Source organism: Balaenoptera borealis, assembly GCF_965194805.1.
Source record: "Balaenoptera borealis genome assembly, chromosome: 5".
Taxonomy (NCBI): domain Eukaryota; kingdom Metazoa; phylum Chordata; class Mammalia; order Artiodactyla; family Balaenopteridae; genus Balaenoptera; species Balaenoptera borealis.
Genome location: NC_138862.1, coordinates 49,079,889 through 49,092,830, shown reverse-complemented (window position 1 = coordinate 49,092,830; position 12,942 = coordinate 49,079,889). Strand labels below are relative to the sequence as shown.

General features: G+C 39.4%; 1 protein-coding gene across 1 annotated transcript in view; it reads left to right on the top strand.

Annotated features, from left to right (window-relative positions):
• IMPG2 (interphotoreceptor matrix proteoglycan 2) overlaps positions 1-12,547 on the top strand; it is a 77,247-nt gene extending 64,700 nt beyond the window's left edge. The window contains exons 16-19 of the mRNA XM_082392061.1: positions 2,242-2,452; positions 3,760-3,948; positions 5,314-5,512; positions 6,005-12,547. Coding sequence (XP_082248187.1) covers positions 2,242-2,452; positions 3,760-3,948; positions 5,314-5,512; positions 6,005-6,088 — 683 coding nt within the window. The 3' untranslated portion in view covers positions 6,089-12,547. The remainder of the gene's footprint in view (positions 1-2,241; positions 2,453-3,759; positions 3,949-5,313; positions 5,513-6,004) is intronic.
• The last annotated feature ends 395 nt before the right edge of the window (positions 12,548-12,942 follow it).

The following is a 12,942-nucleotide window of genomic DNA, read 5'->3' as shown; positions in this document are numbered from 1 at the left end:
CCTGTCCCTGGAAAACCAGAGTGTAATTCATTCTACGGTTTAGATCCCTGTCTCCCATCCCAAGATTAGCTCCAAGTCTACCTTTGTTTTCCCATAAAGTCATTAAAGTACTCTTCCAAACAAAGAGCTATCTATTCTGGGCCTCCACCTTTAACCTGCACAAAAGACTAGAAATCGACTTTAAAACTCCAGTCTTTTATTCACATGATTAAAATATTGGTCTTGGTCTCTCTCCTTGATCTGGAATCAAAAGGGTGCAACATGTATCTTTTTCCTCTTACAGATTCTGTTTTTCCTTTCCCTAGACACTCACCCACACCCATGGAATGGTCACAAAGTTTTAGAATTTTTAAATAGAATTTTCCTATTTCTTGTATATTTTTAGTTAAAAGCCTTCAGATTAAACTATTATTTTATCTGAAGGTTGGCTAAAGATAAGATTGACTTGTCTCTTGCTTAATTTGTTTTAACATGTAGTATCTCAGAAATTCTTGAATTTCCATCAACAAAGGGGGACTGTGCAATATCATCCTTCCCACCCCCTATATACACTTCTATACCTCACTGCTAGGCCAGGATTAGATTATTTTCTGATTAAAAAGTCACAGAATGAATGCCAGGGTAAGGATTTGAAGACTTAGGAAATACACAGTCGAATCCTGCTGTGTAGTTCCCTTGTAGAAACTGCCATCTGTCAGCACATTTGTGTGCTCTTCTTGTTATATGAGCATCTTATTATTGGTCTCCTGTATTAGTTTCCTAGGGCTGCTGTAACAAAGGACCACAAACTGGGTGGCTTCTAACAACAGAAATTTATTCTCTCATAGTTCTGGAGGCTAGAAATCCAAATCAAGGTGTTGGCAGAGCCATGTTCCCTCTGAAAGCTCTAGGAAAGAATCCTATCTTGCCTCTTCCTAGCTTCTGGTGTTCACCAGCAATCCTTGACACTCCTTGGCTTGTAGATGCATCACTCCAATCTCTGCTTCTGTCTTCATATGGCCTTCTTCACTGTGTGTCTGTGTCTCTGTGTCCAAATTTCCCTTTTCTTATAAGGACACCAGGTATTGGACTAGCGGTAACCTAATCCAGTATGACCTCATCTTAACTTGATTACATTTACAAAGACCCTATTTCTGAATAAAGTCATATTCTGAGGTTCTGGGTGGACATGAATTTTGGGGGGATACTGTTCAACCCAATATCTCTCCCCATTCCTACATAGGGCTAAGAAAGATCAGCTGCAGAGATCCTACAAACTCCAAGGCCACAGATTCGTGCAAAATGTCTTTAATTTTCACAGTAGCAAGGAAATCATTGACTCTGAGAGCAATATTAATTTATCTGGAAACTGAGAGACTATGCTCTTTGTTTTTTAACCTCCCCTTTGTCTTCTGGCTAATTCTTGTGCTTTTTCATACAGATGAGTTTATGGGTCATTTACAGTTATTTCCTCTATTTGTGGTATCTTTGTCACCATTTGCAATTCAGAGATTGCCATTCACCAGTGAAGAACATACAGGGGAACCATGGTAGGATGGAAGGCCCATCCATGGTCAATGTCTTTTATCATTTTTGACTGGTTTGTGTCCTAATTAATTTTTTAAAATGTCACTTTCTCTCATCCCATCAATGAAAAATGAAATTACTGAAGCTAAAATACTGTTGGGAATGGCCTGAGGAGGTGCAGGGCTGATTTGTTTTTCTGACATTAGCTTTTGCTAATCTCCAATGCTCTTAGGCTGCTCTTATTGGGCTATACCCATCCCTGAGGCTTCCACCAGTTCTCCTCTGGATACTGTCTCTCCATCCATGTTCTCGGTGGGGTGGGGTGGGCTGGGGGTGGGGCATGTGGCATCATGTGCAGAGTGGAGGAGGATGACAGAAGGATAGGGTTGGTGGAAATGAACGGTACATGAAAACTGTTTAATTTAGATCTACAATTACATGGATTTTAAAGCTTCTACACGCTTCCTACGTAAAACAGGTAGAGGCTCACCCAGGTCATTGGGTTTTATGGTTTGGCTCTGAGTTTCAGAGAAATTTGACAAAAGCTCATCAATCAAGGATGAATCAGAAATTTTTTGTGGTGTGGATGGCGGTGTTGTATTTCATTGATTCAGGAAGGGGGTTGGATGTTCACAGTACTTTGGATGGGGGAGCCTTAGTGGAGGGGTTTCATGTACCCCAATTCCTGTGTTTTGCCTTTCCTTGTATCGTTTTCTGGTTTGCTTGATGTTTTAGGTGATCAAGCCAACCCTTGCAAGTTTCAAGCATGCAATGAATTTTCCGAGTGTTTGGTCAACCCCTGGAGTGGAGAAGCAGAGTGCAGATGCTACCCTGGGTACCTGAGTGTGGAAGAACTGCCCTGCCAGAGTCTCTGTGACCTACAGCCCGACTTCTGCTTGAATGATGGAAAGTGTGACATCATGCCTGGGCATGGGGCCATTTGTAGGTATGCTGTAGTTAGAGACTTTGGCTTCACAAGATTAGAGATACTTCCTCTGAAGAAAAGGGATCTGCGCCTATGATGTTAGGACGATCACGACAATATTTATTATAGAAGTTATATCTAGGAAATAGATGGGTGCCATCTAGTCCTCTTGTGAGGACTGAGTCAGTTCATAGGCCTGAATTATACCCAGTTCAATGGATTATTTTATCTTATGCACTTAGGGAGCTGTAAGAAAAACATTGCCTAGCGTCCTACGGAGAGTACTTAGAGTAGTTGGGGATTTTTGTGTTATGGTTCTTAGTGGTGATAACAAGGCAATTGTGATCAAATTAGGTTTATGCATATGATCAACACTTTACACTGTATCTGAAACAGAGGAGTTTTATTGTTCTATTTGAATTATGTTCTTTACAGCTTTGGGCTGCTCTTGGTCCTACTGAATATTCAAAAATAAAGAAAAGCAAGTATTTAAAATTGTGACAAATATATTTTAAGTATCTAAGATCTATTTTTTAAAGGTAGAACCAAAGAAAATGCAGCAGGCAAATGAGCAGATTCAGGTAGCCTTCCCTGGTCACTCCTTAAAAAGAGCAGAGCAAATCAACCTCCCAACCACATCCAACCAAAGTCACATGGTGTGAAAGGAGAGAATGCTGAGAATAAGCTGGGGAAACATCAATAAGAGGACAATTTGTGAATTTCAAAAAGGGCAAATGTTGGCATAGATGCCAAAAACAGAAGAACTAGGTGGAAATGATTCACACTTTTCTACGTGTAAAGTTTAGCTAGAAAACTAAGAGGAAAAATAGTCTCTTGATTTCCAGAGAAATGAATATGATTTTGAAAAGCAGTGATTGCTGCTCTGGGAATTGAAGATATTTTTGCACAAGTGGGTGGCCTTGGGGTTTGGAGGATCTCTGCAGTGTGATGGAAGGACGTGAGGAGTCTAGGGACCTGGGTTCTAGACCAGCTCTGTTGCTCACTAATTGTGTGATCCAACACCAGTTGTTTTCCTTCCCGGGCCTGTTTTTCATTATCCATAAATAAGGAAGTTGTCTTTCTTTAAGTCTAGTCAGTCTTTTATTCAGTCTTCACAAGTCGTCATTGAGGACCTCCTGGGTCTGTGCCAGGTCTCATAAATAGCCTTAAATCTTACCATTTAACCTGTTTATGTACCTCTTTACTGAAGCTTCACGTGGTCAGCATTTCTTTCTCTACCTGTTCTCAGTCCCACTGTAGGTTCTGCTGTTAATTGTTACTTTCAGCAGAGTGATTCCACTTGGGGGCTTGGTCGCCTCTCGTTCCAGGTGCCGGGTGGGTGGGAACTGGTGGCATCGAGGTGAGCGCTGTGAGGAGTTTGTGTCCGAGCCCTTGGTGATAGGCATCACCATCGCCTCCATGGTTGGACTCGTCCTCATTTCTTCTGCTTTCGTCTTCTTCATCATCAGGACTCTTCAAGCTCAGTATGTTAGGAGAGAAAGAGAGAGACCCTTCAGGTAAGTAAGGACAATTGCTCTCTGATGGACTAAAATATTCCTTTTATTCATTCATTTTGTACTTCCGGTGTGCCAAATACTGGAAAGGATCAGTGTGGAGGGGAGAGGGCTATGAAGTTGAATAAAGACACGGTCCCTGTCCTCAGAGTGTGTCAGATTGGAAACAAACATAAGCAACAGTTTGAACAAGCTGCTAAGGTGCCTAGATGAAGAATGAATTTGTTTTGCCTAGGGGAGGACATCTTAGAAGTTTTAATGACTGCTATGGTATTTAGCTGGACCAAAGAGTAGATGTTTGCTGCAGGAGGTGGGTGGGAAACTTTCTAGCTAGTTGAATGAACATTAGCACAGTCAGGGAGGCATGCATGAATCTCACTGCACACTGAAAGTCACGGTGGGGGGAGGGGTTGGAAGGGTGATAGAGATGAGGGGAGGCCCTATGTGAGGACCAGATCTGTTAGTTCATTCCCCTTTGGCTCATTCCAGTGGTAATTAGCCAGACTTTAAATCTAGATAAGAATCTGACAAGAAATGGAATCTGGTTCTCTTTTGAGTTAAGCATAGCTTCATTAACAAAGGAAATAAAACTGGTTCTACTTGCTAGACTAGCAATCGAAGGACCTTTTGGGTTGTTATATGATCACAATCCCCAGCTGTACTTTGCTTCTGTGCTTCCAGGTCTGCTTCAGGTCTAGGTTACCTCTCCTCATCCTCTGGCTTAGGCCCAGGAGGAACCTCTCCTAGGTTCCTAGAGCACCCAGGACATAATTCCGTTATTGTTCTTATACTTTTTATTGGGTTTGACTTTGCATTAGACCGCAGTCTCATTCTGGAGAGATTCCAACAATTCTTTGTATCATCAGCATCTAGAATGTTCCTAGGCATATAATCAATGCTCAGCACATATTTGTAGACCTGAATTGAATTTAATTGAAGCCCATTCTCCCCTGTATTTTTATTTCTAGTAGATTCTTTGTGTGGTTACACACTGATTTTGATTTGTCTACCCTGGGAATAATGGAGCTGTATTCATTTAATGAAATACTATTGGCAGACATATTTCCCCATCAACATTTATTGGGTGCCAGGCACTGTGGGGCAAATAAAGATGAAGGAGACATGGAACAGTTCCACAGGCACTTACCAGATAGTTGAGGAGATAATAATGATAACACGTGGTAAATAATTTTTGAGATTGATCTGGATATTTTTCACAGTCACCTCTCCTTGTCCCCCATTTGTATCCAGTTAGCCTCTTTTTCTTCCTCAACAGAAATCCTGCTCCAGGTAAATAGTCTTCCAAGTAGTTGAGCATCCAAAGAAGAACCTGATTCAATCATACTTTTCTTTCTGTGGCTCCAACAGGCAGCCTGACAGCCTCTCATCTGTGGAAAGAGCTGTAAAGCATAACCCCGTGTTTGAAAGTCACGGGGCTGATCTCGAGCAGTACGAAGGACCCTACCCTCAGCGGCCCTTCTACAGCTCCACAGGCAGAGAGGTGATTGCTGGTCTGAGCAGGGAAGAAATCAGACAAATGTATGAGAACAGTGAGCTTTCCAGAGAGGTAGGAAACTTGGTTTTTCTGTTGCTGCTCTGCTGGTGTGTGTGTGTGTGTGTGTGTGTGTGTGTGTGTGTGTGTGTGTTTTCATGTGTGTACAGTAGGTTGCAAGAAAGGTTGAAAATTATTTCATGATTAGTTTTTTACCTCATGCTATCTCCCAGTCGATGTGATATGTAGAGGGTATACAATTCTGCGCTGTACCTTATTTCCCACCCAGTGGGTCCTTTATCATTAATAGCAAATGCTCTCTCCCTCCACCCCCACTCCTTAGAAATATATGTCTGGGTTATTCAGAGCAGTTCGTGTAGTAGCCACACCTTCCATTTTTCTGAAAAGGCCATTGTTTTCTATAGCTCTCCCCTGGATAGTTCAGAAAGCCACAATCTCTTATAAAAATTAGACCTCTTTTTTAAAAAGCTGTTAAAGTTTTTCTAATGCAATGTAGAAAAACTTTCTTTTCCTTTTCTTTCTTCTTCTTTTTTTTTTTTTTTAAAGGAAATTCAAGAAAGAATGAGAATTTTGGAACTGTATGCCAAGGATCCTGAGTTTGCAGCTTTTGTGAGAGAACATCAAATGTAAGCGTTTGAGAGAGAGCCCCTACCTAGATTCTTAAGTTTGCCTTAGAGTAGTGCCACAAGCATGAATACTTACTTCCTGTCCCTGTGACATGGGTTTTTTTGGTAACCAATGTTTGTTGAGTTCTTTTCAGTTAATACACATCCACACAGATTACCTCATTTATTCCTCCTAATGCCTTTATAAGTTGAATGTTTCTTATTTAAGTTTTATGAATGAGGAAAGGAAACCTCAAAAAGATGGAGGGACTTACTCAAGATCACGATGACAGCAAATGCTGGAGAAGATTGAAAACAAAGACACTCTGTTCTGGCCTAGAGCTTCCTGGCTCTGTCATATTTTCTTATTAATATAGATGTCACCCATTTGAGTAGCCATAAATCCTCACATATTTTAACATATACTTCCTTTTCCATCTCTGTAGATACTTTTAAGTATGCTTTGAATGAGACAAATCTCATTAAAGTGTGTCTCTTGCTTTTATTAAGTTCATCTTTTCTTTTTTTTTTAATTTTTTTTTTATTGGGCTATAGTTGTTTTACAATGTTGTGTTAGTTTCTACTGTACAGCGAAGTGAAGTAGAGTTCCCTGTGCTATACAGCAGGTTCATCTTACTTTTCAGTCTACCTTTTTCCATTACTTTTTTCAGCATGCATTTTGGGCAAGTGTCTGTAGTTTTTTTCCCCTCGTTCCTCAGGATCCATAACCAGACTTAGGTTACAAAAATACAAGAATCTTGTAAAGAGAACATTTATAGATGTTACTTGAATTTAGTGGGTGGGATTATAATTTGGCTTTGATGTTTGGTCCTACAGCTGCCCTCACAAAGGTGCTTCCTCATGGATGGGTCTCACCCAGGCCAGATGATGGCACCAGGTTTTTAGAAGAGAAAAACCAGAGCAATTCATGCCTGCTTATAGAAGAAATTGATCAAGGGTCAGGATAACACATGTGGTTCTGATTGGAGCCTCTGCCCCTTTGCTCCAAATCCCCTTTCTCTGATAGGCAGCCCCTCGCGCATGGTTCCTCTCATAGGAAGGGACGAATTGACATCAAAGGAAATTAAAGAAGACGCTTTTCTAATTCCATTTGCGTGGTAGAGACTCCTTTAAACATCTGACTTAGCCCATGGGAGTTGCTGCCAACCTTGCTTGAATGCTATCAGAGCAATATTACTGGGACTGTGCCTTTTAGACCAGGATACCTGCTAATCTCTGCATCTCTAGCCAGCAGATGGCCTAGGGCTCCACTTCCGTGGTATCCAATAGAAAGAACATGACTGATGTTTTTTATCTTTCCTAAGACCCTTTTATAAGCCCCTCAGAGCCATCTGCGTTCCAGAAATTACAAATGCATCTCATCTAGGCTAAGAAATCCGAAGAGAGGATCCAGGAGAGCCTAATTAGGGACAGACAGATGGACTACATGTTTCACTTTCTTCTGGTAAACTGTTTGGCATTAAAATATATATTAAAAAATTCATGTAACAAAGAAGATTTAAACAAGAAGATCCAGTGAAACAAAAGAATGTTCACACAGACACTATAAGGGGGTTGTTCATAGTGGGAAGATGGCATTGAAAAAATGTTAGGTACATAATCCATACAACATTTTCAGTTTTCACATAGTCCGGAGTTTTCATCTACCAGTAGCTCAAGAAAATATTAATGGACTTGATTTAGGATTCAGTAAAAGTATTACATAGTCTCTGTAGATTGGATTCTTTTTTTTTTTTAACTTAGCAAAGCACAGGACAGCTTTCCTGCAAAGAAAGAAGGTATTGGTGATTTTAGGACTATAGCTTGATGATATATTACAACAAAAGTGCATTTCAGTACATTCTGGATTTTTTTCAATTAATTACTCTTTGTTTTTTTCATGGCAGGGAAGAGCTTTAACCAAAACTCCTATTTTACAACTGATTAGAAGCCTAGAGAAGATGGAGATCACTCATTACCTATGTCATATAATTAACTTGGATTTGGAACTCTGTTGGAAGAAGAGTTTTCTATCAAAAAAACTAAATTTGGGACACAAATATTTTTTTTCTAGTTTAAAATTTTAGAATATAGTAAGAGATGTGATGGTTTTTATACCCACAAAGACCAAAAGCTGTATTTAAAGGGAATCAAAACTGAATGGGGCTTCCCTGGTGGCACAGTGATTATGAATCCACCTGTCAATTCAGGGGACATGGATTCGAGTCCTGGTCCGGGAAGATCCCACATGCCACGGAGCAACTAAGCCCGTGCACCACAACTACTGAGCCTGCTCTCTAGAGCCCACAAGCTACAACTACTGAGCCCATGTGCCACAACTACTGAAACCTGTGCGCTTAGAGCCCGTGCTCCGCAACAAGAGAAGCCACCGCAATGAGAAGCCTGCGCACCACAACGAAGAGTAGCCCTCGCTTGCCGCAACTAGAGAAAGCCCGCGTGCAGCAATGAAGACCCAACACAGCCAAAAATAAATAAATAAAAGAAATAAATTAAAAAGAAAAATTAAAAAAAAAACTGTATGAATTCTGGAAAGTATTCTATAAGGAAAAAGCCGGGCCTGGGAGTTGGGGCTGCATATGCTGTCTGCTTCTGAGTCTCTAAGGGTGTCTCTTAATAACTACGCCTCAGGTTTCCCAGCAAGAAGATAAGGTGAGACTCTTACAGGAGGAGGTAGGCTTAGTAGCTGAATATTTTGTAGCATGTTTGTTATTTTCAGGTGGAATGAGAAGACTTTGAAGTAGTTTTAACATAGTTTATGGTCAGACATTCACCTAACTAAAATATTAAGGCTTTTTTGGATCAAACTGCTGAAGAAAAAGCAACCTTTTTGCTGGAGGATAGATTTAGGCCTGCGCTTTGTGCTTCTACCAGAGTTTTAAAATTTCCTGAGCCTATTAATCAAAACCACATTATTATGTTAATCATGTTAATATCCTATTTTTTTAGCTGTGAAGGACAACACATATGTATAAAGTTTAGAGGGTTCTCCTTAGACTACAGACGAATTTAATCAAGTGGACAGGGAAGGAGTGGGTGTCGGGTCAAGAGCACAGTGCTAAGAATATACTTTGCTGATTGATGGGTGGGCTGAGTCAGAACTAATGGGTTCCCTGACTCTGCTGCTGATACCTGACCATGTCCTGGGCAAATCTTGGCTCTCCTCTAGTTCCTGGTGTATTAATTTTGAAAACAACACCGAATTTCCTCATGTAGTATAGGTTAGCTTCTCCTTTGTGAATACCTTGTATCTAAATTCACTCCTGCTTGTATGAAACATGGCAGGACTTTCATTGCAATTAAAAACTTTTTTTTTCCTTTTTTCCTTTATAGATTGGAAAAGGCCACATCTCATATAAATTTTAACTGAAAATGGAAGTTTTCCTCTCTCCTAGTACTTTTTGAATGGTAGCTTTGGAGGGGGCACAGAGAGGGTAAAATGACTATCACTCCTAATAATAAGTCGTGTATGCAAATACGTTATTATTGATACAGGTGTTTTATGTTAGATATCTTCATGTTAGTCAAAGACAATCTTAAACATTTTGATTTCTTTCTGACCAGATATAACTAACCAGGGATAGATTGACCATAAGCTAAAATACTTGGTTCACTTTTTTTTTTCCTCAACTTGATGACTGCCAATTTCACTCATTATGAAGACACCAGAAACTAAATCTCTGGGATGAGTACATGCCACAGTAAAGCTATTGAAAAGTATTGAAGGTATCCAGGTATTTTGCAAAGTATGTATGGGTAACAGGTTTTGTGAGTGTGTGTTTGTATAGGTAGGTAGGTCCCTTTTCCCAGGATTCTCTTTCATTCCCTACTCATATAATGGATTCTCTAAAAGTTCAGCATAGGTACAAGCCACTGCTGGGGCATTTTCTACTGGGCCCATTTGAAAGGGAATTGATAATTATCTTTAAAGCGTCGTAAATATTAATGACATTTGTCACTACTTAATGCTTAATTTTATTTGTAAAACTTCCTAAGATTTCTGTTGAAGTTTCTAAACTTTTTTCCCTAAACTTATTTGTGTTAGATGAAAAAGAAAATTTGTTTTTATCATAAATTAACCCTAGAAGGCAACCTTTTGAATGAATGCTTGCTAGCAGAGTTCTAGATTGACATAAAGTGGATATGGAGCAGGTCACCATGTGGAACACTTAGGAGAAGCACAAACTGGGCTGAAGGAGGATTGTTCTTTTCCAGAAGCCAAGCAGAGAAGTGGGAATTTGAGAATTCTGACACGTCTCTGTCTCTAATTTCCGTTTGTATGAACTTTTCATGCAAGAGCAAATCTCTTGGCTCTATATGAATGTCTGCTCCACGTCTATTAAATGGAAGGAACTCCTGAACTCTCAGGGAGAGACCTGAGGGCCTCAGTTCAGGAATAAAGACTTTGGCCCAACTTTGTTATAACTGAACAATAGTGAGAAACATCAGAGAATGACATTTCTATGGTGAAGATCCACGGATGAACACATTTAAAGGGCTAAAAGAGCTATCAGTCTGACAGGACAAACTACCCCAAAAGAGCTTCTTTTTATTTTATTTTATTTATTTATTTATTTTTGACTGTGTTGGGTCTTTGTTGCTGCGCGTGGGCTTCCTCCAGTTGCAGTGAATGGGGGCTACTCTTCGTTGCGGTGCACAGGCTTCTCATTGCGGTGGCTTCTCTTGTTGTGGAGCACGGGCTCTAGGCGCGCGGGCTTCAGTAGTTGTGGCACATGGGCTCTAGAGCGCAGGCTCAGTAGTTGTGGCGCACGGGCTTAGTTGCTCCACAGCATGTGGGATCTTCCTGGACCAGAGCTCGAACCCGTGTCCCCTGCATTGGCAGGCGGATTCTTAACCACTGTGCCACCAGGGTTAAGAGCTTTTTAAAAAAGCTCTCCCCAAGGTAATTTAATGGCATGTAGTCATCTAAAAGTATTAGGATAAGCTCTTATTTAGGCTATGTGATTGAGGAATGAAATGTTCTGATTATTAGGACATTCTTATTGATCTAGCAATATAATATTTAATACAACTGTCACCTTATTTAAAAATAATATAATGCAGTGCATGGTAAAGAACTCAAAGTTTTTTTTTTTTTTTTGGATTCATAGATATCACCTTTATAGTTGAGTATACAACCTGATTCTTATTTTCATGGGTTGTGGATAATGGGGAATTTATTTGATAAATAGGTCTCCATTTCCTCCATGGCAATGTTTTAAGGATATTTGTTCACATTTATGTGCCCTAAAGTCCCATTTACTTTACATAATAAAACAAGTGCAGGTTTTACATGATTTTATTCCCACCTCTTCTTTTTTTTCCCTGCAGTATCTGGTCATCATGGCTTGGCTGCTCCTCTCCCCCTGCTTTTTACCACATAGTAAATTTTAATATAGTTGAACAACCTTGACTTAATATTCCTTCTGACAAAAAGATGAAAATTGCATAAATATTCTTTGTAGGCTCTCAAACCATGTTGGCTCAAATACGATACCTGATTTAGTTATTTACTTGCATGCTTGTTTTATAAGTTTGCCTTCTTCCATTTCATGAGTTTTAGGCAGCTGGTATCTTTGTGTCATTTCCATGTTTTCAATAATGGATACTTTGACATCTATCAGCCCGTGAATTGAATTTTCATTTTGAAATGGGAAAAGAAGGTAACATATTTACTCCATAAGAAAACTGCTGATTTAGGAGAATAACTTATCTTTATTAAATTGAGATATTTTAGCCAAGGAAAATATGGGTCTTTTTTTTTTTTTCCCTCTTAAAATGTTTCTAACAATTCCCAGTAGGATGGGTGGGGCCAGGCTTTCAGGTTTACAATCCAGCTGCAGTGAGTTATGCTAGCTCATTCTATTCCCAAGTGTGCAATGAATGTAGAAAAATGGTGTGAAGGTCACAATCCTAAAATCAGTTGCATTGTGTTCCACTGAAGATCCTGGCTGGAGGTGGGAAGGTGAGAGGGTACTAGAAAGTAATTGAAGTAATGAATCTACCTAGAAATTTCCTTGAGTCATGCATTTTGTAAAACCTTATACTATCCCTATGAGTTAACAAGATACAGGTTAAATCACTCCCCTCAGGGTAATAAGACACAAGTTAGAACACACAATTTGTAGCTACAGCCAGGTTTAAATGATTCCTTATCCTGACTTTTTTTTCTTCACTTATATATAATTGGTTCTTTAGTGATTAAGGGAATAAATAGGAAAAATGTAACCATGATATCAGAGAATAAAGGTATAATTATTTATGTATTCAGACTGTGTGATGATTCTGAAGTGACCATAATATATGTTCAATGTGGAGTATGGATAATGAAGGATTTTTCTTTTTCATCTTGTTTATAATGACACTGTACATAAAGTATGGGTCAGATAAGCTCATGTTACTGTACTGTTTGCTTGAAATGCTCTAGTCTTAATACTAGCTAATTAGAAATAAAAATTTAACAGTCTTTATGTATATGAAAGGTCTTTTTTCTCATATATATAACCGTGCCATTTTCATTATTAATAAACTTCTCTTTCAAGAATTTCCCTACTTTTTTTTGTCAATTAGAATAAAACATTGTAGATTGTAGCAGTAGTTCAGTTGTAATTACCACTCAAAGATACACCCACCCAATGTGAGCATGGTGTGGGAAAGATAATCATTCTTCGATTAACCTTTGTGTAGTGAGGATCCTGGAGAATTGGAGACAAACCCAGAGCCCGATTGTTGCCCCAAATTTTGTTGATAGTTAATAATGCTGAGTTATTATTTGGCCTCTCTTGAACTTTAGTCTTTTAAAGTCTTAGAAACTTTCATTTTTCCCTCATTTGCTTAAGGCAGGGGTGGAAGGAAAGCTGA